Source organism: Dipodomys merriami, unplaced genomic scaffold, assembly GCF_024711535.1.
Source record: "Dipodomys merriami isolate MVZ:Mamm:240054 unplaced genomic scaffold, mDipMer1.0.p SCAF_1, whole genome shotgun sequence".
NCBI lineage: Eukaryota > Metazoa > Chordata > Mammalia > Rodentia > Heteromyidae > Dipodomys > Dipodomys merriami.
Window position 1 is genome coordinate 16,592,293 of NW_027202270.1, and position 23,742 is coordinate 16,616,034.

The following is a 23,742-nucleotide window of genomic DNA, read 5'->3' on the forward strand; positions in this document are numbered from 1 at the left end:
GGGAGAGACGAGCATGGATTTGACAACTCCAAACCCAGGCTCTGGGTGCTTCCAGTTTAGTGAACCCGAAGCCCCGCCCTCGCCAGCCTGGGCCCCGCCCTGCCACAAGCCCCGCCTTCCCGCGTGTGGGGGGGCTCCACTCTAGGCCTTTCGGTTTGTGCGGGAGGGCAAGCCTGCTGCAAGGAGGGTGGGCACTTCGCCGGCCGCTGACGGTAGGTGGGATCGGGCTCCAATCGGGGCTAGGGTCTGGGCACGGCTGTGCGCCGAAGGGCTGCTTGACCTGCTGGGTGGACCCCACACGGGCTCCTTCTCCCAGCAGGGACCGCGCGCAACCGGGGCTTTGGGCAGGTCTCCGTGAGTAGGAGGAGCCGCGCGTGCGCAGTCCGCCTCCGGCGGCTCGGTGGGGCTTGCTGGTCTTTCCTGGGGCTCTTGTTTTGGTTGGCCGTACGGTGTGGGATTGGCTTTCTTATCTCTTGAAGGGTCTAGAGCCATGCCTCAGTACAGCCGGTGCTGTAGAAAGGGGAAAGGTGCTTTAGAAAGGGGCGAGATGGAGGCGAACTGGACGTCAGGTGGCGCCTCTGGGCTGGGGCCGTGGTTGTGGGACCGAAGATTGACTCCCAGTGGACAGGGCGTGGCCCAGCCTGGATGGCCCTAGAGCCCTGCCGCCCTCTGCAGGGCGTAGGAGGAACTACGCCGAACCACACCATTTAACCCCCCACCCCCACTTCCCGGCCCCACGCCCCGCAGAAGGGCAAAATTTGGTTCAGGTACCATTTCTTAGGGAGCCCGTCCTGGCTATTGCCTTTTCCAACTCTCTCGTACAGGAGTACCAAACAGGTGAATATGGTTAACGTGAATGTTAAAGGAGACTGGAATTTCGAGGCTTCAGACTCACAGCCCTCCCCCATCCCGTCCCCAGTCCCGCAGATCAAACCCAGGATCTCATAACTGCACTAGCTGTGCCCTCAGCCCAGGCCTCAAACTGAACGGGCCAGCCGGGATCTGGTGTTGAATGTGTCAGTTTGTGTAAGTAGGGCCAATTGCCCCTAGCCACATTTTAAGCTCCTTCCTTCCCTGAAAGGAACAAAAAACATCAGCTTGAGGGTTCTCAACTTCTGGACTTAATAAAAGGAGTGACTAGGACGACAGACCCAATTTTGGTGACTCCTAGCATAAGGAAATTCCTATAAGGGAAATTAAGGTCTTGGCAGCTTTATTTGCATTTGTGATCTTTGACAATGTGGAACTCCTGTCCAGTGAGAACCAGTCTAGTCATTCCCAAACCGCTTTGCCCTGTTGGAAACAGCACATGGGAAATGTGATGAAAATACCATTTCCAAATACAGGTTTTGAGGCTGCTGCAAATAACCACCATATATGCAGTCATGTGTCCCTTGAGATGGGAATGTTTTGGGAACTGCATTGTTAGGCGATTTCATCATTGTGTCAACACCGTATCATACATATGTTAAATAAGATGGCAGTGATGTCACTAAGATATATGATCTCCTAGGACCACTGTCATGTGTACAGTCTGTCTGAGACCAAAATGTCATTATGTTGCAGGACTAAATAGCCTTATATTTCAATTGTGCATTTAGAGTACAAATTAAGTAATGTCACAAGCCACACTTGGAAAACTCAGGAAGATTTAGACTGAGTTGAAAATGACTATTAATCAGACATTAATTAGACAATAAGGATTTTCATTATTATTATTATTATTGTATTCTAAGTTTCACCTCCTGGTACTTGCCTTTACTTTGTATCTATAGATATGAAAAATGAAGGAAGTTACATCCTTTTTTTAAAAAAAATTTTTGCCTGCTTACACAGGTTGAACTCTGGGCCTCTAATCACTCTACTTGTTTACTCCAGGACTGGCACTCTATCACTTGAGCCAGACTTTCAGTTACACTTTTTTTTTTTTTGTTTGGGTCCAGTCGTGGGGCTTGAACTCTGGGCCTGGGCGCTGTCCCTCAGCTCTTCAGCTCAAGGCTAGTGCTCTACCACTTGAGCCACAGCGCTACTTCCCAGTTACACATTTTTGCTGGTCAACTGGAGATAAAGTCTTGGGAACTTTTTTTTTTTTTTTTTTGCCTGGGTTGGCTTCAAACTGTGATCTTCAGGTCTCAGTCTCCTGAAACATAAGTCACTGATGGCATAAGTTACTGATGTCTGATGGTTATCATTTCTTTCTTTCTTTTAAACCCACAGGAGAAGCAGCTATAGTTACTGAAAATCTACTAGGGTAAGACTGCTATGTTAATTATTGAGTCAGGAAAGAGAGTCTCTAGAACTTCAACCTATGCAGACGTGGTAGCTATGGCTGGGAGTGGGGATATTTGAGATTCTTTAAGTGAAAATGAAGTATCTTTTTCTCTTTAATAAGTCATGCTTTATAATCATGACTCTGTTCCTTTGTTTAAAGAAAATCTAGCTCTTTTGCTCCAAGACAGAGCTTATTGACTCTGTGTGTGTGTGTGTGTGTGTGTGTGTGTGTGTGTGTGTGTGTGTGTGTGTGTGTATCATCGATCCCTTTAAGAATTTGATTATTGGGTTGGACGTGTAGCTTAGGTGGTAGAATATCAGCTGGTTAGCAAAAGCATCAGATCAGGAGTCCCACACTTTGACACAAAAAATGAATTTGGTGATAGTCATGGACTCTTTCCATAAATGTATATACACACAAAATCTTCATAAAATTCCAGAAGATCACATTCATAGACTCTAGTTGAAGAATTGCTGTTTGAGGAACTTTTTATTTTTATGTTTTGCTGAGAGCTTCCAAAGCTTTGCTTTAAAATAACAATCAAATAATTTGAATTTTCTGCCCCCAATGTTTTTGACTTAGGGTGTTTTATAAGACAAAAACTATTTTTCTCTTCTGAAAGTTCTGGGAAAGAATAGCATTGTTATTTATTATGGTTGGCTTGAAGGTGTGGCTCAGGTGGATAGAATGCTAGCCAATGAGCAATTATCAGGTGGCAAGTTCAATTCCCTGTCTCAGACAAAAGAGGGAGGGGGAGGGAGAGGTATTAGGGCTGTGGTTAGGATTCAGTAAGAAGGGTTTGGGTTTCTGCACTATGTTTTACATTATGCTAAGGCTTAAACATTATAGAAAAGAAATATTTTCTTCTCTCTAGGAACTTAATGTAGAAAAAGATTCTAAACAGATTTTAAGTAATCAAGGGGTAGTACAGTTGTTGATCAGTTAGTTATATAGAAGAGAGAATATAAATCCATGTCTTCTGTTTTATTGAAGAGGGTTGATTTTAGTTGATATAGAGATATCTGCCTGTTGTCCTTGACTCTACCTACCCTGAAGTCACTGTGCTAAATTTGGACTTTCCTACAGATGGATGAGCTGGAGCAAGGCCTGTTGATGCAACCATGGGCATGGCTACAGCTTGCTGAGAACTCTCTCTTAGCCAAGGCTTATATCACAAAGAATGGCTATGCCTTGCTGGTTTCAGATCTTCAACAGGTGTGGCATGAGCAGGTGGACTGTAGTGTGGTCAGCCAGCGAGCCAAGGTAAACGTGAAGAGAAATAGTGCTTTTGGCTAGTGGGAGATTTGATGTGCACGTGTGTGTGTGTGTGTGTGTGTGTGTGTGTGTGTGTGTGTGTGTGTGTGTGTGTGTGTGTGTGTGTGTGTGTGTGTGTGTGTGTGTGTGTGTTCCCAGAGCCTGTATGCTATTCCTTGCCTTTTTCACTCAAGGCTGGCACTGTACCACTTGAACCACACTCTACTTCCAGCTTTTTATTGGTTAGTTGAAGATAAGAGAGTCTCACAGACTTTTGTGGCCAGATGGCTTTGAACTATGATCCTCAGATCTCAGCCTCCAAAGTGCTAGGAGTATAGGCATGATCCACTGGTGCCCAGCTTTGATTCCTTCCTGGTGAACAGCTAGCGTCGTCACTTCTAGGTTGGCAAGGAAGACTGAATTTGGTTAAAACATATACAGCCTGTACATTGCTCATCGGAAATCCAAACTCTGAACCTTTTAGAGTTCTGCTAACTCAAAAAGTTTTGGATTTTGGAGCATTTGGGATTTTAGATTAGGATTACTCAACTGGTAAAGTCTATAGTCCCAAATACAAAACATCTGCAGTCTGAAACATGTCTGGTCCCAAGTATTTCAGACAAGAAATACTTAATCTGTCATGTCCTGTAGTCTAGCTGTAACAATGGGATATTTGTGTGTGTGTGTGTGTGTGTGTGTGTGTGTGTATGTGTGTGTGTGTGTGTGTGTGTTTGTGTGTGTGTATGTGTGTGTGTGAGAAAGAGAGACAGAGAGAGAGAGACAGAGAGAGAGAAAGAGAAAGAGAGATAGAGGAAAAGAGAGGCTATGCAGGCTGCATGATAATGCATAACGTGATCTATATTATATGATCTATACAGGCTTTCTGTAAATTGATCTTGACAAAGGCAAAAGCGTTGCATATACCAGTTAATCTTTGTCACTCTTTTTGTTTCCTTCTCTCTTCTAGTGATGTTTTACCTTCTTTCTCCTTTTCTTCATTCCTTTTGTCTTCATGTTAACAAGGGCTCTCATTTGCTATTGCCTCAGAGGGAATCACTCCTTTTCTGTTCTCACTGTGTACAACTGCCGTCTCTTTAGGAGCTGAACAAGCGCCTGACTGCTCCCCCTGCAGCTTTTCTCTGTCATTTGGATAATCTTCTTCGTCCATTGTTGAAAGATGATGCTCACCCTGGTGAAGCTACCTTCTCCTGTGATCGTGTAGCAGAGGCACTGATTTTGCGGGTTCGAAGTGAACTCTCTGGTCTTCCCTTCTATTGGCATTTCCACTGTATTCAGGCTAGTCCTTCCTTGGTAAGTGTATTTCAAACATGGGGTCTAAGTGGGGATACCAGCTGCCAGCTAGGCAGGTCCTTTAATAGTTGAGCTACTCTAACAGTTCCCTTTTTGTAGTGATTATTTATTTATATATTTATGTATGTATGTTTTGTCAGTAGTGGCCTGAACTCTGGGCCTGGGCGCTGTCCCTCAGCTCTTCAGCTCAAGGCTAGTGCTCTACCACTTGAGCCATAGCACCACTTCCGGCTTTTTCTGCTTATGTGGTGCTGAAGAATCAAACCCAGGGCCTCATACATGCAAGGCAAGCACTCTACCACCAAGCCACCTTCCCAGCCCCACAAAGAGGATTCTTGACTGGTTTATCCCTTGCTTGCAAAGGGAGCAGTTTCAATCTCCACACTTTGTTGAGTGATTTTATTCCTTAATTTGGTCAACAGGAACATCTATGAACATTTATGAACATCTGTATGTTTCATTATCATATATGAACATTTCTGCACTCATTATTGAATATCCTGACTTGAAATAATGTAGCCTTTAAAAAAAAATTATAATTAGAGAATAGACAGATTGAAGATAGGGTTAGTTCTTTCACTGAGATAGGCCCAGGATGGCTTGAGGATCAGAGGAAACCTTTTTTTTTTTTAAATCGGTCCTAGGGCTCGAACTCTGGGCCTGGGCACTGTCCCCGAGCACTTCAGCTCAAGGTGAATGTTCTACCACTTAAGCCACAGCACCATTTCTGGTTTTCTGGTGGTTAATTTGGAGATAAGAGTCTCACAGACTTTCTTGCCCTGGCTGGCTTTGAGCCACGATTCTTAGACCTCAGCCTCCTTAGTAGCTAGGATTACAGGCGTGAGCCACCAGCACCTGGCTGGAAACCTCTTCAAAGAGAGGGTTCTAGGAGAGAGTTTTGATGATGAATAGGACCTAATTGGGAGAAAATAAAGAGATAAAATCATTTTCTACAGAAGGTAGAAGATCACAGTGTCTTCTCCCCTGTAGCTTTATGCTCCAAGAGCATAAAGACATTAAGAATTAGGTTTAGAATGAAATTATGTCATTTATAGGGAAATGGATGGACACAGAAGCCAAGCTTTGAGAGCCAAACTGCCTGTTTTCTCTCATTTGTAGCAGGACACTAGGTATTCATACAAAACAGTGAGACTGAAGGAAGATACTCTTAGGGGAGGAACCCAAGGGAGTGGCAGCTGTGAAATCTAAACTACTCTTTATAAAAATGAGTTCCAGGAACTGGAAACTTTTTGTTGTTTGCTTTGCCTTTTTTTTTTGGGGGGGGGGGTCTGGTCGTGGGGCCTGAACTCTGGGCCTGCGCACTGTCCCTCAGCTCTTCAGCTCAAGGCCAGCACTCTACCACTTGAGTCACAGTGCCACTTCTGGCTTTTTCTTTTTCTGCTTATGTGGTGCTGAGGAATTGAACCTAGGGCCTCAAGCATGGAAGGCAAGTGCTCTACCACTGAGCCACCTGCCCAGCCCCTGTTTTGTTTTGTTTTGTTTGTTATTTGTTCTGTTTTTTTGGTGGGGGGATGCGGGGGCTCAGAAATGGAGAGAAGGATGAACAAATGCAGGCATGTTACTTAGTGGACACTATGTGGAAAATGAAACTATGCAATTTGTGAGCAGTGACAGGAGGAGGAAACTGGGGGAAGAAGGAAGAGGTGACATAGTCCAAAAAGAAATGTACTTATTACCTGACTTATGAAATGGTAACCCCTCTGTAGAACATCTTAATAATAACAATACAATTTTATTTAAAGAAAAATATAATTAGTATTCTGGACTAACAAACAGCCTTGTTTTCATCAGTAACACTTAGAGATCAAGGTCTTGGCGGAGGAGAAGTGGGGCTGGCGAGGATACTGGCTTATTAGCGTAGGGACCTGCAGAAAATGAGCATCATTTATTGACTAGCTTCTTTATCTCCCATAGGTGATAGGATTCTTTGGCACCAATATATGACTGTGAATGGAACAGAGCAAGCCATTTCATTTTGAGAAACTGTTAACTGATGTTTAGTTTTAATCTGGAGCCTAGTAAAGTTAGAGTTGAATGAAAAGAACTACTTTTCATTTATAATTGATTTTTTCTTTTTTTGGTGGTTTCTTTTTTTGAGGTTTCATATTTGTTAGACAAACCATTGAGTTACAACCCAAGCAAAGGATTTTTTTTTCTTAAGTATCTCATTGTGTTGCACATGCTGATCTCTAGCTCCTGGGCCCAAGCAATCTTCTCATCTCAGTGTCCTGAGTAGCTGGGCCTAAATATGCACATAGCATGGTTCATTAATGAATTTCTAAAGCTTGTCCCACAGTGCCTAGCATATAGTAGTCACTCACATTCGTTGGTTTTAATTGAATTTCTTGAGCAATCTTCCATCCTGTTTTAGATATATAGTTTATTTCATTGAAAACCCTTATGACTTCTCCTGAGTGACACCAGAGGGCACTGCTTCCCCAATAATTCCTCAAATGTTCTGAGACCCAAACATCTGGGCAGCCTTAGGGAATCCCAAGTCATACCTGGTCTTATTTTGTTTACATAGTCCTACACTTTCAGAACAGTTTGATTGGGAAAGCATCTCCTTGGAAGCTAATGAGCCTAATATTTTCTTTTCCAAAGATTTGAATGGGCTGGGGTGTAGCTCAGTGATAGAGCTCTTGCCTAGCATGTACCAGGCGGGCCCTGGGTTTACCCCCAGTACTTGGGAAGACAAAAAGATGAAGTAAACAAGAGTTGTATAATCATATTATAAGTGTTAGAAAATGTAAAGAAAAAGTAGCTATTTTAGCACATTCTTCCATTTGAGGAACTCTAATAAGAAAAGTGTTTAGTATAGGATGAGTTTTGGTTGGCCACGAGAAGACGTTCGCTTTGAACAATTGATTGGCAATTGTAATTTCAGTTAAAATACTTACTGTTAAAAATAGTCTGTCATCCCAGGGAAACCCTCAAACTCGGGGAAGAAGTTGCAGCAGTGGATACTGGCGAGGATGTAGGTGGATACTATTTCAAGCTAGTGTGTGTGTCTATGAGGTCATGTGGTTCTAATTTTTGTGTATTACTCATTCTTGTGATAGTTTTCATTTACTTTTTTTTTAATGGATAATTCATGCCAAGGGAAAACATTTCAAATAGCATTTAAAGGTATACAATAAAAAAAAAAACTTTCCTTTTTGTCCCTTTCTCCAGATCCTCATTTCCCTTATCTAAAGCAATCACTGATATCAGCTTCATTTGAATTCTATTTATTTTATTAATCTTGGTAAGTAGTTCAGACTAGCCATCCTCCTGCCTTCGCCACCTGGGTGCTGGAACTACAGTTGTATACCATTATGTTCAGAACCTAATATAATTCTTGATATTCTATATGTTGACTTTCAGATTTGTCACCACTTAGGCCATTCCTAGAAGTCATATCCCAGGGTTCCTTCGTAGTAGGAAGAGCTTAGGCTTTGGACCCAGCAGACTTGAAAGTATAATTAACTTTGTTACCTTCAGGCTACTTATATTACCTTGGATGAGTACTGAAATTTTATTTTTATTTTGGGTCCAGTCGTGAGCCTGAACTCTGAGCCTGGGCGCTGCCCCTCAGCTCTTCAGCTCAAGGCTAGCGCTCTACCACTTGAGCCACAGCACCACTTCTGGCTTGTTTTTTTTTTTTTTTTTTTTGCTTATGGGTGCTGAGGAATTGAACCCAGGGCCTCAAGCATGCAAGGCAAGCGCTTTGCCACTGAGCCACCTTCCCAGCCGAGTACTGAAATTTTATGATGCAGGGTTTTTTGTTTGTTTGTGCTGGTCCTGCAGCTTCAACTTGGGGCCTGGGTGCTGTCCTTGGACATTTTGCTCAAGGCTAGTGCTCTACTACTTGAGCCACAGCTCCACTTCTGGATTTTTGATGGTTAATTGGAGATGAGAGTCTCATAGACTTTCTTTCCCTGGGCTGACTTTGAAACATGATCCTCAGGTCTCAGCCTCCTGAGTAGCCAAGATTATAGACATGAGCCACTGGTATCGGGCATGATTCAGTTAGAAATACTAATTATAATTTTACCATGGACTGTGAGGGTTAAATAAGAGAATATAGGTACTATTACTTTGGACTTACAGTGAGCCAGTGAGAGCAGGCTATTCCCAGCCCATAGTTTGTTTGTTTGTTTCTCTCTTCCTCCCTCCTTCCCTCTCTCCCTTTCTCCTTCCTTCCTTTCCTTGAACTCTGGGCCTGGGCACTTGTCCCTTAGCTCTTCAGCTCAAGGCTAGTGCTCTACCTCTTGAGCCACAGGGCCACTTCCAGTTTTTTCTGTTTATGTGGTGCTGAGGAATTGAACCCATGTATGGCCTCATGTATGTGAGGCAAGCACTCTACCACTGAGCCACCGTCCCAGCCCTAGTTTTTCTTTTTGAAAAAGACAAGGCCTGTGAAAATAGTTGAGGTAAATCAATTTAAATATCGAAGTACTAGCACTGCTAGAACTAGAACCTAAGTTTTTGGTATTCTGTTACCTGCTTCATCAGCTACTTGGTATGATTCATCTGGGGACAGCCTTTTCTTGTTAGGATTTGCAAACATTTCTATGGGAAATTGGAAGACATTTTTTTTCCTATAGGGAAGATTGGCAACTTCTATTTCTATATCCACCACACTTCCTGACCTCCCTATCTTGTGTGGAACTCTTGGAGGGTCCAGGCCTCAGAGCACATAGTAGGCTGGTTGAATTAACTTGGGAGTTGTATTTTTCATCTTTTGACACCTGTGAATCAAGGGGAATATCTCTGTCCTCCTAAAGCACTGTATAATTTTTCCATGTTACCTGTGAGTCTACTTTGATCTATTTACTGAACTGTACTACTCTTATGGCTATTAGCATACATTTTCGTGATTTTTTTTTGTCAGTCCTGGGGCTTGTACCCTGGGCTTGGGTGCTATCCCTCAGCTCTTTGGCTCAAGGCTAGCGCTCTACCGCTTAAGCCACAGTGCCACTTCCAGCTTTTTCTGCTTATGTGGTGCTGAGGAATTGAACCCAGGGCCTCATGCATGCAAGGCAAGCACTCTACCACTGAGCCACCTTCCCAGCCTCATATTTTTGTGATTTGTATCTAGCACTCATCCAAGTATGAGAACAGAGCAAGGCTATCTTATCTAAGGAAAACCATGAAATTAGTTATATCTCAGTAATTCAGCATGGTATTACCCAATTGTATGAATTACTTGAGAAAGTGAAATATTACTGATAAAAAGCTCCAGGGGAGGCTATCTAAGCATTAAGGTATATTATTTCAATTGCCTGATCTGGCATTGCATTTCATTAGATAAGGCATTAAACCCATTGGTGACTTGTTTCTATAATCCTAGCTACTCAGGAAGATGAAATCTGAGGATCAAGGTTTGAAGCTAGCCCAGGCAGACTATGATCTCCAGTAAGCCAGCAAAAAGCAGTAGAGTACCAGTTTTGAATGGAAAAAGCAATAGTATGAGCTCTGAATTCAAGTCCTACTATCAGCAGGAAAAAAAATACATGACATTGGTTAAAAATTGTTCCTTGTCATATTTCATGCTGTATTTAGCACCTTCTTAGGCAGGTTATTAACTTTAGGAGTTTCTATTATTTCGTGGGCTGGGAAGGTGGCTCAGTGGTAGATCACTTGCCTTGCATGCCTGAGGCCCTGGGTTCGATTCCTCAGCACCACATAAGCAAAAAGAAAAAAAAAGAGAGTTTCTATTATTTGAGTGGTACCACCAAAGGATCAGTGTGTCTGCTTGATTAGCAATAGTAGTTATTTTCAGTTCAACTGACCAACTTTTCACTGACTATTACAATTATTCACAAGTGTTTTCTCCTACTGATTTAACTTGACCAGGACCAGACATGAAAAACAATTCCTAGGAAAGACATAACTCTTCATTAAAACTATACTTCAGTACTTCTTGGAGTTAAGTCTGTCCCAAGGACCTGAGCTAGAAGACAGTGCTAGGATGGGATAGTCTGTTTGACAGAAAGAACTGACATTGTCTGTAGTGGATTTGACTTCTGGAACTTCACTCTGGGATGTAACCCAGTGTTTTATGGATCTACAAAAGCTGCTGCTACTAACACTCCTCTCCCTATCCACCTCTTTTCATCATAATTTATCTACAACATATGTCACATTTTTAGTGGTAATTTTTACCTAGAAAACTAATGGAAATGAGGACTCAAGAGCCTGAAGAATCTGGACTTTTGACTCTTACCTAGGTGACTCTTGTTTGTATATCTTTTGGTATATTTTGTTACTTTTTCCTTGGGGTACCTTGTCTATAAAGTGCTTATTTGGACTGGAGGTATGGCTCAAGTGGTAGAGCACCAGATGTAAGCAAGAAAGCCAAGCAAGGGTGCAAGGCTGTGAGGTCAAGCCCTTGTATTGGCATTAAAAAAAAAAAAAAGAAAGGGCCGGGTGCTGGTGATTTGCACCTCTAATCCTAGCTACTCAGGAAGTTAAGCTCTGAAGACTGTGGTTCAGAGCTAGCCTGGGCAAGAAAGGCTGTAAGACGCTTATCTCCAATTAACCAGCAAAAAATTCAGAAGTGGAACTGTGGTACAAAATGGTAGAGTGCTAGTCTTGAGCACTGAAGCTCAGGTATAGCACTCAGCCCATGTGTTCAAACCCCAGGACCAGCAATAAACAAACAACAACAACAACAAACAGCAAAAACAACCATTTCAAGGCTTGGAGACATTGTTCAAGTAGAGAGCATTTGCCTAGTAAGTGCAAGGCCCTGAGTTCAAACCCCAGTACCATCTCCCCCACAAAACAAAAACAAAAACAAAACACCAAAAAAAACCCAAACCCTAAAGTGCTCCTTTTTAGACCTGCGGCTGGGATTGATATGCTGTGGCTATCAAGCTATCTGGCTTGCCGCCCATTTTTGTGAAGTTATATTGAAGCACAGCCACTTCATTTGTTTATGTATTGTTTGTGGCTGCTTTTGTGTGCCACAACAGCAAAGTTGAGTAGTTATGGCAGGAACTATATGAAAATATTGACTGCCTGGCTTTTACCAAAAAAAGCTTTCTGACCCCTGATCTAGTGTGCATTTCTTCATCTTAGTACCTCCTGAGGGGGAAGAGAAAGGAACTCAGATGACATTTTCTAGCCACAAATAGATTATTGATTTTAGGTAATTTTCTTTGGGAGGCTAATGGATACCTTGCATAGGTGAATTAAATGATTCTTCTATACAGCTATACATTATTATATGAGAGCTCACCCTTACTGCATTGTAATACAGCTATACTTGCATCTTTTTTTTCTTTTTTTCTTTTTTAACCTCTTGTTAAAAGCAAGGTGTGTGTAGGGGGTGGGTTTATTTCTTCCTGTGCTAGTCTCTTGGTAATCGCTTGGCTTCTATTATAGCAATAACCTTAGGCTTTGCTGCATTTGTGGGAACAGGTTGAAACTCTGAACTTACTCTGGGCTACAGTCAGCCCTGAAATGGCTCTTAATAAATGGATCTAATTTGAGCTTTAAACTGTCTACTTTCTGTTGATGTATATCATTTGTTACACCCCACCTATATGCTCTGTTGTAGACACACCCACTTTCTTGAGAGTTACTGGGATCTTCTGTTTTTATCTCAGCCTCTTCTAGGAGTTGACTCAGCACTTTTTCTCAACTATATCACATCCTTTTTAAGTCATATTTTTAGCTTATCTGTCCTTTTGTTATTCTCACACTTTGACAAAGTCCTTGATTTTTTTAGTTTATGTCTTTCTTTCTTTTTTTAATTTTTATTTGCTTGGTCATTGGGCTTGAACTCAGGGCCTGGGCACTAGTATAGTTAATTGTTGTGCTTATATTTCTGTGCATGTTAATAAATTGCTTATCTATAAAACTATACTGTGAAAACATTCATTTCTCAATGTTTTTTTAAGTACTCCTTAATTCAGTACTAGGGAGTACTTTGTAAGCATCTGTTGGCTAGTTGGTATTTCTTCTTCATCAAAGGTCTCCCAACATTTGATTCGTCCTCTGATGGGCATGAGTCTGGCATTGCAGGGCCACGTGAGGGAGCTAACAGCATTGCTTCGAATGAAAGACTTAGAGATCCAGGAGTACCAGGAGAGTGGGGCTACACTGAGCCGAGGTGAGTGACTATTCTTGGAAGAACTGGATGGGGAATAGTATAGCTATCCAAGGCTCTTAGAAAAGGGAAAGACATATTTGTATTAGAAAAGTGTTTCTCAGCCAGGCGCGGGTGGCTCACGCCTGTAATCCTAGCTACTCAGAAGGCTGAGATCTGAGGATCAAGGTTCAAAGCCAGCCCGGGCAGGAAAGTCCGTGAAACTCTTATCTCCAATAAACTACCAGAAAACTGGAAGTGTCGCTGTAGCTCAAGTGGCAGAGAGCTAGCCTTGAGCTGAAGAGCTGAGGGGCAGTGCTCAGGCCCAGAGTTCAAGCCCCACGACCGACCAAAAAAAAAAAAAAAAAAAGAAAGAAAGAGTTTCCCTAGGTCTGCACACCTGTAATTCTAGCTACTTAAGAGGCTGTGATTAGAATCTTGGGCACCTAAGTAGAAAAGTTAAAAGACCTCATTTTTAATTAAGTGGTAGACCACCAGTGGAGCAACTATGCTGAGTAAATGTGAGGACCTGAATTCAAGCCCTGTTACCAGAAAAAGAAAAGAAATGAAATAAAGAATGCTGCCTTTAGGGTAGGTGCTGAGTACTGGACCAGTAACAGGGAATTTGATACTACATGCCACTTAGTACTTCATGTACCTGGCTGGAGCCCATGTGGTCAACAGAAACTATGACTGAGTCAATACATGACAAGCAAAGACTCTGGAAAGGGATAATAGGTATGCAAGGTAGTACTACAATAGTGTTGAACTGAGAGTTTAGGAAGCTGGATAGCTCCAAATTCAGAATAATTCTTGCCACAAGGACCAGGGTGAAACAGGAAGGTCTCCTAGACCAGGTGGTGCCCCTGAATCTGCCTTTGTTGCTGATTGTCCTTTCCCTCTCCAGTTTGCTCACATACCCTCAACCCATTTTTCTTCCATCAGAACAGGGCTTTCTGAATGTCACATCTTTCTCCTCTTTGCTAAGGCCTAGGCTATGTTCTTTTCCATCTTGCTGGTAGGAAATTCGACAGACTTATGTTTCTCTTTGTCTCTTAATTATAGGCCGATTGAAGACTGAGCCATTTGAAGAAAATTCTTTCTTGGAACAATTTATGGTAGAGGTAGGGTGTTTGTTATTTCCTTTCTCTTTTTACAAATTTGGGCACTCAAAGTGCTTAGGTGGTAACCTGAATTTTAGGTGTTAAATGGCATAGGTAATTGGAAAGCACTTTGCCTAAAAATTTGCCTATGGATAGTTAGATACAGTTTGAGTTGTATGTGAGGAAGATGGGGGAAAGAGCACAAAAGGTTGAAAGTTCACTAATTAGCATTCATAAAATATCTCTTTTAAAATATGAGGCATGGAAGATGGGAAGTGGGATTCACTTTCTAATCTTGGAAAGCTTGATTGGCTAGTTGTTAAACTTCAGTTTGTTAGGCTCTGGGTTGTGGAGTGGGAGAGTAGTCATTGTTTCTCAACCAGCAGAAGAGGAAGGTAAAAATGCTCAGGGCTCCCATTTGGGGACTGTCGTGTGGGCACAGCAGACTGTGGAAAATCACAGTGTTTATACAAGGAGACTGGCAAAGGAATGAATGGGGAGTAGATAATTGTGGCCTGTCAGAAGCTTCTGCCTAGGTTTCCCTTCTAAGGATTAAGCTTGGCCAAAAGAAATATCTCTTGAATGCCAAACAGTGGGAGTATTAATAATAGTGACCTTTGATAATATCAGTCAATATTGGTCTTTTCCTTTTCTAACTCTTCTGGGACTTATTGGTTATATAGTTGGTAGCTTAGTATTATTGTCCCATTTCTTTCTCTCTCTCTCTCTCTTTCTTTCTTTCTTTCTTTCTTTCTTTTTGCCAGTTCTGGAGCTTGAACTCAGGATCTGGCCACTGTCCCTGAGCTTCTTTTGCTCGAGGCTAGCACTCTACCACTTAAGTCACAGCACTACTTCTGGCTTTTTCTGTTTATGTGATACTGAGGAATTGAACCCAAGCCTTCAGGCCTGCTAGGCAAGCACTCTACCACTAAGCCATATTCCCAGCCCCTATTGTCCCATTTCTAATATACACATTAACCAAGTTGACACTTTATAAGTAACTAATGCTAGTATAATATGATATATAGATTGTTATATTTATGTTGCATCCTCCAGGCTAATTGTAAGTTTTCTGTGAACAAAGACTGAGTTTCATACCTTTTTTAAAACCTGAAATTAGCATTTTTTTCCCAGTGCTAGGCATAAAGCAGGTATTCTTGATTTGGAATCTGCCTCTGTATATGGACTAAGGTTAATTCTTGCTGTTTTAACACTAAGAGCAAAATGTGTGAGATGAGCGGCAAGTCCACATATGAAAGCAATTGCAACTCTAGGGAAGAAGGAAACATGCAGCTGAGCCCTAGAGCAGAGTAGCTCAGGTCTTCGTAGGGTAAGCGCTCATTAAACCTAAACACAGACACTTGCTAGGCCACTTTTTTTTTTTTTTTGTCGGCCATGGGGCTTGAACTCTAGGCTTGGGTGCTGTACCTGCACTATTCAGCTCAAGGCGAGTGCTCTACCACTTGACCCACAGCGCCACTTCCGGTTTTCTAGTGGTTTATTGGAGATGAGTCTCAGGGACTTTCCTGCTTGGGCTGGCTTTGAAACGTGATCCTGAGATCTCAGCCTCCTGAGTAGCTAAGATTACAGGCATGAACCACCGGCGCCCGGCTGATACTATTTTTTTTTTTTTTTTTTTTTGGTCTGTCATGGGGCTTGAACTCTGGGCCTAGGTGCTGTCCCTCAGCTCTTCAGCTCAAGGTGAGTGCTCCACCACTTGAGCCACAGCGCCACTGCTAGGCCACTTTTCTTTCAGCCAGCTTCTCCTGTTTATAAGCTTGGGAGGGCTGTTAGTCCTCTCTGTTGATAATTACCTAGCTTGACTTACAGGCATTTTACTCTGTGCTTTATGCTTCAACCATAAGGAATGACTTTTAATTTTTCCAGATGCTATTTTCTCTTGCCTTTATGTCTTTTTATGCATTCTTCCCTTTAACTAGAATGCCTGATGCTCTGTCCTTATCTACCTTGTAAACTGCTAATCACCTTTAGCTTCGAGAGACATTTATTCATGCCTATTACAGAACCGTGCTTTATAGTGCTATTTTATGACTTCAGACACTGTAATATACTGTTTATATATCTGTAAAACTGCAGCTTTTCTGTTTATTTATTTTTTCTGTTTTAGTTGGTGTGAGGTTTGAACTTAGGGCTTCATACTTGCTACCACTGAGCCATGCCTCCAGATCTTTTTTTTTTTTTTGTCGGTCATGGAGCTTGAACTCTGGGCTTGAGTGCTGTCCCTCAGCTCTTCAGCTCAAGGCTAGTGCTCTATCACTTGAGCTACAGTGACACTTCCAGTTTTCTGGTGGTTTTTTGGAGATAAGAATTTCACAGACTTTCCTGTCCAGGCTGGCTTTGAACCGCAATCCTTAGATCTCAGCCTTCTGAGTAGCTAGGATTACAGGCCATTGGCACCCGGCGCCTCCAGATCTTTTTTATACTGGTTATTTTGAAATAGGGTCTTGCTTTTTGCCTAGGCATGTTCCTGGTTTGCACTATACCTCTTTTATGCTTTTGATCATAGCTAGGATGATAGGTGCGTGTGCCATTTTGTTCAGTTTTTTCTGTTGAGGTGGAGTCTTCTAGTTTTTGCTGCTCAGGCTGGTCTGGAACTGCATTCATCCTGATCTTAGCTTCCCACATAACTGGAATGACAGGCACTGCACCCAGCTATTGGTTGAGGAGTCTTGGGTGTATGCCCAGGTTGGCCTTTAACTTCAGTCCTTCTGATTTCAGCTTCCCAAGTAGCTAGGATTATAGGCATGAACCACCAATGCCCAGCTAAGAATATAACTTTCTCCTACACTGATCTATGAACTCTGAAAGCAAGGATACATTTCTGTATCCTTAGTATGAATAATTGTACTTAAATGTAGTAGGTTCTCAAATAAGTTTGTGAGTGAATATTTTGATAAATATGAATGTGCCAGGAGATTTTGTGAAAATTGTGGCCATGTGGCCTGTGGGTTCAGTGTTGCTTCTTGGAGCTGTATTTAAGGATCTCAGTTATTTTGCAGCCTTGAACAAATCACTTCTCTAAGACTCACAATTTTCTCATTTGTAAAATTGAAGTATCATCTCTTTCATGCTGTTGGGGAGGGAGAGCCCTGTAGAATGGAATGAGAAAGCATGTAGAATCCAGGTGCTTGCCCAGAAAGGTTTTGGTGTTTTGGAACCAGCTACTTCAATAGTTCTTATGTTCTAGGTTCTCAGTGGATCATAGCCAAGCCTTACAGACTTGGAGAATTTTATTATATATGGAAAGGATCAGAGAGATAGGTAATTGTAACTTCCCATTAATTAATTAGTTTTTAATGACATGGGTTTTAAACCCAAAGCCTCATACTTGCTAGGCAGTCACTCTACTAGTGTATTCTACCATTCTACCAGTGTACTTCTCCAGCCCTTAAACTTCCATTTTATAGATGTAGAAATGAGCCTCAGAGAGGTTAAATGACTTAAGGTCTGTATGTTTACGACCTTACACATTTCTTGACTCCTAGTCTAGAAATAATTACTGTTTTGTTTCGCTACTTTAACTGGTTGTGCATACCAGTTATGGGAGACATAAGAGCTAGAGTAATATAAATTCTTGTGACCTCTGGATTTACTGCACTGTCTTCAGAATGTCCTGTATAACTGGTACAACTGAAAGGTTTCCTACTAGACATGTAGAGCTGTGGCTACTGTATCTTTGCAGTTACTGTGCCTGCCTGGGGTCCTACAAACAGGACACAGGAGGGTCATGAGGTCACCCAAGACTGAACTGAAAGGATGTGCTATCAAAATAAGCAACACAGAATAGGAAGATAAACAAACCAGAGAGGCAGCTTGGGATAAAGGTGCAGAGAGGCCAGGCCAATGTCAGAGGGCCACGCAGTCAGTGACTGGGGTCATTTCTTTCTGTTCTCTTTGGGAATATTGTTAGGCAAGAAGCCATAGAGTTAAGGCACAGGAGCAGTAGGACAAAGATATTTCTAGGATACTAAAGTTAGGAAAATATTTCAGGATCAAGCAGGAGTTACTTCTCCATACTTAGTCCTTTTGCCTTCTCTTCTTCTCCTAGGAGCCTTTCATTTTTTACTTCCAAGACACCCAAAGGAGCCAACTGATGGTAGCCTAAGTAAATAGAGAATATTTGCAATGTCGATTCAAGTCAAGGTTGAGTGGGATGATTGTTGATGCGATCCTCATCTAGAGGAAGATCAGGATAGAGCTCGTCCCAGGACTAGAGGTGGAGAGACATTGTTAGGTGTGGAAGAATATTCAAGGAATTGAGGACTGTTGTACATGGCAGTAGGAACTGTGTTTAACCTGAGAGGGCTGGCTTAGTCTCCTCTCAGTCCAGTCCACTGGAGGGAGTGTCTTTCCCTGGTTCTGTCCATGCCTCTCTCTCTCTCTCTCCATCTGGTTGCTATCAGTTTGTGTGGCTGCTGGTGGGTTCCTTATTTATTTATCCCAGTGTAATGGGGTGAGGAGGGAGCTGGCCTGAGGCTGGCTTTCTGAGGTTATGCCACTGAGCCACAGGCGGTTTGCATGGGTGTGTGAGTCACTGAGGCTGCATGCTGCTCAAACCAGACTCGACCAGGCTCAGGGACAACAGGCAGCCTAAAATAGAGCCCCGCCCTCTGCAGCTGGCAACCTCTGGCTAGGAATCAGCCCTTAACACCAAAATCTGGACAGTGGCGTGAAGTTAGCTTCCTCTGGGGGTGTGTGTTGAGGGGGTCTTTTAGCCAACGTAGAGATTTTGCAGTTCTCTCCTCTTTCTTCATACAAGGGTATTATTCAGCATTGCAACTACTCTGTTCACTATACTCTGAATTCTTAATAAAATTTAAATAATCTGTCCAGCATAAAATGTTCAACTAAGAAATTTTGGGGCTACAGTTAACATTGATTTCACACAGCATCCTAAATGTAGCTATGGTGGTTGTATTGTGTAGTTTTAGTTGTTGTCATCATCTATGTCTGTTTGCACTCTGATTCTAGAGCAGATACTTAATGCCCTGAAGAAGGTAGTCATTGCTGCTCTTATGAAGCTAGAGGTTTTTTTTTTTTTTAATCAGAGTCACTTTGGGGGAGAGGGAGAGACCTTACCCTGTTAAGTTCATTTACAGAATATTCTACTTGGCTTCTTTGACTAGCTCTCCATCCTTTACCAGCCTCATGAGTGTTAGTGTGACCCAGGATTGTGTCCATGGTCCTCGTCTTTACTCTCCTTCATGCTGCATTGTCTCATCTAGACCCTAGTGTCAGCATCATTGGTGTACCACTGATTGCCAATTTTATGTCTCCACCGTGTTTGAGGCCCATATCTCTTTATGTATCCTAAATCTCTATCTGGATGTGCCACATATTCCACATCGTAAGCGTTCCAAAATAAATTATTTATTTCTCTAAACCCATTTTTCTCCTTATATTCCTCATCTTGGGAAATTGTACTGTTAACCTTTCAGGTTTTGAATCTAGAAACTAGGGAGGCACCCACTTTCACCTTTGTGCTTACTTTCAAAGCCTGACTTATGAACTGGCTTTTAAATCTGCCTGTCTCTATTCTAGCCCCATTACTTTAGGTTAGCTCTTACCCTTTTTTTTAAGTCTTTTTTTTTTTTTTTGGTCGGTTGTGGGGCTTGAACTCTGGGCCTGGGCACTGTCCCTCAGCTCTTCAGCTCAAGGCTAGCGCTCTACCACTTGAGCCACAGCGCCACTTCCATCTATTACCCTTTTTGAGTTGACCTTGCTGGTAGCCTCCTAACTTACCTTCCCCTCATCCTTACCTGTTGTGCTTGTATTTGTCAGAATGATCTTTGAAACAGAAATAATTATGCTACTTTCTTGCTTACAGTCCTTCAGTGGTCTTCAGGGCAAAATTCAAATTACTTAAATGCCAAATAAGACCACTTGTCATTTGGACCCCTTCATCCTGATCCTCTGTCACTCCACCATAACCTTCTGCACTTTTCACATCCAAAAAGTATTGACAGCTTCCTGGTAGCACATATCTCAATCCATTTGTCTGGTATTCTGTTTTCTCATCCTGTTCAGCATTCCAGATCTGTGCAGCATTCTTCCTTTTGTGGCTTCTCCATGACAATTTTTCCTTCCCTGTCTGGTTTTTTTTTTTTTTTTTTTTTTTTTAAATTTTTAGGCATAGTGTCCCACCATGCTTTTTCCACAGACTCCTTCACAAACAGGGGATACAGATAGGAAGAGGAAGGGAAACAGGGACAATTGAGTTGGCAATCCCTTCCCATAGAGATGTTTCCATTACAGTGCTTGTCAGTTATTCTCTTCAATATTTCTTTCCTTTTTTTTTGAGACAAGGTCTAATTATATATCCCAGGCTGTCCTCAAACTCATGATTCTTTTGCTTCAGCCTCTTGAGTGCTCGGATTAGTCATGTACCATCATACCCAGCTCAATACTTTCTTAACATGGTTTACACAGTACAACTCTCTTCTGTTTTTCTTCTTAACCTCTGTGGTTGTTCCGTCCCACAATGTTTTGCTGGTTCTTCTCCTCTCTTCTTACTGCTGGGGTGTCCAGGACTCAGTTCTTGGTATTCTTATCTTTTCCCCCTATTCTCGTATTGATCTCAGTACCATAGCTTTCTTGTTGATAAATCCAGATTTAATCTTTGTTGTAGATGCTACTAACAACTTTAGAATGCTTGGTAAAATTTAAATGTGGAAATCTAACAGGCAAATCTTATAGTCAACATGTCTAAAACTGGATTCCTAGTCTTGCCTTCCAAGTTGCTTTTCTAACAACCCAATCCCTTTCCAGCTAAGGTGATGGAAACCTCATCTTTTCATGCATTTATGCTGAAAACCTTGAAGTCAACCTGGGCTTTCATCTGTCTCTTCTCATATCCTACGCACATTCTATCAGGAAGTCCAGTTGGCTCTCTGAAAGACTGTACCTATAATATCATTTCTGCTGCTATCACTGGCCTGAGCCACCATCGTATCATCTCATATCAGCTTTGTTAGTGGCCCCCTTACTGTGTCCCTGACGCAACTCCAGAAATCTAGAAGTAGCTTAGCTGGGTGATTCTGGCTTAACATCTCCCATAAAGTCGCATTCATGATACCTGGAAATGCAACCACTTTATACCTTGGAGAACTTACTTCAAAAGTCTTTCATGTGGCTTTTGTCAGGACACTATTTCCTTGCCACAGTCTTTCCACAAGGCTATTCATATGACATCGTCCTGGATTTCTTCAGAGCCAATGGTTCAATAGACAGACAAAGAAAGCAAGACCACCATCAAATTGACCTGCAGTCTTTTTTTTTTTGTTTTTTTTTTTGTCATGGAGCCTGAACTCTGGGCCTGGACACTGTCCTTCAGCTCAAGGCTAGTGCTCTACACTTGAGCCACAGCACCACTTCTGGCTTTTTCTGTTTATGTGGTGCTGAGGAATCGAACCCAGGGCCTCATGCATGCGAGGCAAGCACTCTACCACTGAGCCACCTTCCCAGCTCCGACCTGCAGTCTTTTTTTTTTTTTTTTGGTCAGTCGTGGGACTTGAACTCTGGGCCTGGGCGCTGTCCCTCAGCTCTTCAGCTCAAGGCGAGCGTGCTACCACTTGAGCTACAGTGCCACTTCCGGTTTTCTGGTGGTTTATTGGAGATAGGAGTCTCACGGTCTCTCCTGCCCGGGCTGGCTTTGAACCGCAATCCTCATATCTCAGCCTCCTGAGTAGCTAGGATTACAGGCGTGAGCCACCAGCGCCCAGCTTCGACCTGCAGTCTTTTTATAAGCTAATTTCAAAAGATATGGGATAAAAAAAACATAGTAGTTGAGGGGTAAGTTTGATCAAGATACATTATATGCATGTTTGGAAATATCACAGTGAAACGCTTTGTCCATTTAATGTACACTAATAAAAAAAAGAACTTCCATCACTGTCTTGCTGTATTCAATTCATTAGAAGTGAATCATCAGGTCTGGGTCACATGAAGGAGAGGTCATTAAGTTCTACCTCTTAAAGATAACTATGTCAAAGAATCTTGGGACATACCTATGTGGACTTCAATGTGTGTTTGTCCACATGTCACTTTCCCAATGTTGTTTACCTCAACTGCTATATTTAAAGATGTAAGCCACATCCCTGCCCATCTGATTCTGGCACTCCCATTTCTCTTTACCACGTTCAACTTAATTCCCCCCCCAGGCACTTATCACCCAATATATTACCATAAGTTTACTTATTTTATTATACTTATCGTTTGTGGTCGCTTTCCTTCCTCCCACTAGAATGTAGGCTGAACAAGGACAAGGATTTGTTTTTTGTGCACTGGTTTATCCAAATGCTTAGAATAGTTCTGCCACATGTGGGGCACACTTAGTAAATATTTGATAAATGGATAAAAGGAGTTATACCTTCTTCCTTTTTCTTATTTTTCCCATCTTATGAACAGGCCATGAGATAAATGATCATCTTAGACTTAGCCATACATGTGAACACATGAGTAGTCTAGTAGACTGCTGTTTGTGCTTCTGCCTTGTTTCTTTGATGTTTTTGTTTTCTGGAAGGTAGCCCCAATTTTGGGGTAAAGTATAAACCTTGAATTAAGGGATCCCAGAGCCTCTTTAAAAATATATTTATTTATTTAGCCAGCTAAGAAGTTAGTATTTCAGAAACCAAAGGAATACGAACCTAACAAAAATCTGGAAAGAAAAATTAATTATGAGCCCAAAGGGCTCATGTTCACAGTTAATAGGGCTGAGCCTTTGGCATATACCTCCGGCTCAACATGTGGAGGAAGGCAAGGATTCTGAGTGTGTTTTTTAATGTTCTTCATGGACATTATGAAGGAGAGTAAGTCTAGATTATGAAAATATGCTTGCTACCATTGTGGGTATCAGTTCTGTCACCTGGAAAAACTTGTAGTAAATTCATTCTTTCTGTATTCAGTAGCATGCATGTATACTATACTGGGTTCTATGGACATATAAGGTATAAGACTATTATCATCAAAGGAATCATAGCCCTTCCTGAGTGATAAAGGTCACAGTAATGGAGTGATTTGCCTTTCTGTAAAAGGTAATGGTTGGACTGTAATGGTTGATTCAGGGTTTGATATAAAACTTTGTGAAAGGCATTTTAGTCAGGAAGCACATGGGGAAAAGATGCAAAGTAAGAATAAGAATGGATGAGAAACAGGCTAGATATGTGCCTCCAATGGTACAGTGCCAGCCTAGCAAGTACAAAGCCCTGAGTTCAAACTGCAAAAACAAACAAAAAACAGTATAAAAAAGAGCCAGGTGCTGGTGGTTCATACCTGTAATCCTAGCTACTCAGGAGGCTGAGATTTGAGGGGTGTGGTTTGAAGCCAGTCCAGGCAGGAAAGTCTATGACACCCTTACCTCCAATAAACTACTCAGAAAAAGCCAGAAATGGCTCTGTGGCTCAAGTGGTAGAGTGCTAGCCTTGAGCACAGAGAGGCTCAGGGACAGTGCCCAGGCCCAGGGGGGAAGAAAAGAGCAAGTAAAAAACAGCACCAATCTTTCCTATACCAAACCATCTAAGGATTAGGTTGTATTCTTCCAGCTCAGAAAGTGTAAAGGCCACAGATAGCTAAAAGTTTTTATTCCCATTTCCTGCATAGGGAGCAGGACATTTTTCTCCTCTTTCTTCCGTTTCTCTATTTTATGTTACTATACCAAAATAAATCTTCACCAAAACTTAAAA

General features: G+C 42.1%; 1 protein-coding gene across 2 annotated transcripts in view; it reads left to right on the forward strand.

The window, feature by feature from the left end:
- Window positions 1–129: 129 nt before the first annotated feature.
- Window positions 130–23,742, forward strand: part of Nhej1 (non-homologous end joining factor 1) — a 102,631-nt gene continuing 79,018 nt past the window's right edge. The window contains exons 1-6 of one of the 2 annotated variants that reach the window (XM_070025919.1): window positions 130–212; window positions 2,218–2,251; window positions 3,359–3,535; window positions 4,625–4,837; window positions 12,824–12,962; window positions 14,004–14,062. In XM_070025919.1, coding sequence (XP_069882020.1) covers window positions 3,359–3,535; window positions 4,625–4,837; window positions 12,824–12,962; window positions 14,004–14,062 — 588 coding nt within the window. In that variant the 5' untranslated portion in view covers window positions 130–212; window positions 2,218–2,251. The remainder of the gene's footprint in view (window positions 213–2,217; window positions 2,252–3,358; window positions 3,536–4,624; window positions 4,838–12,823; window positions 12,963–14,003; window positions 14,063–23,742) is intronic. The other variant, XM_070026011.1, reaches the window with a different exon arrangement.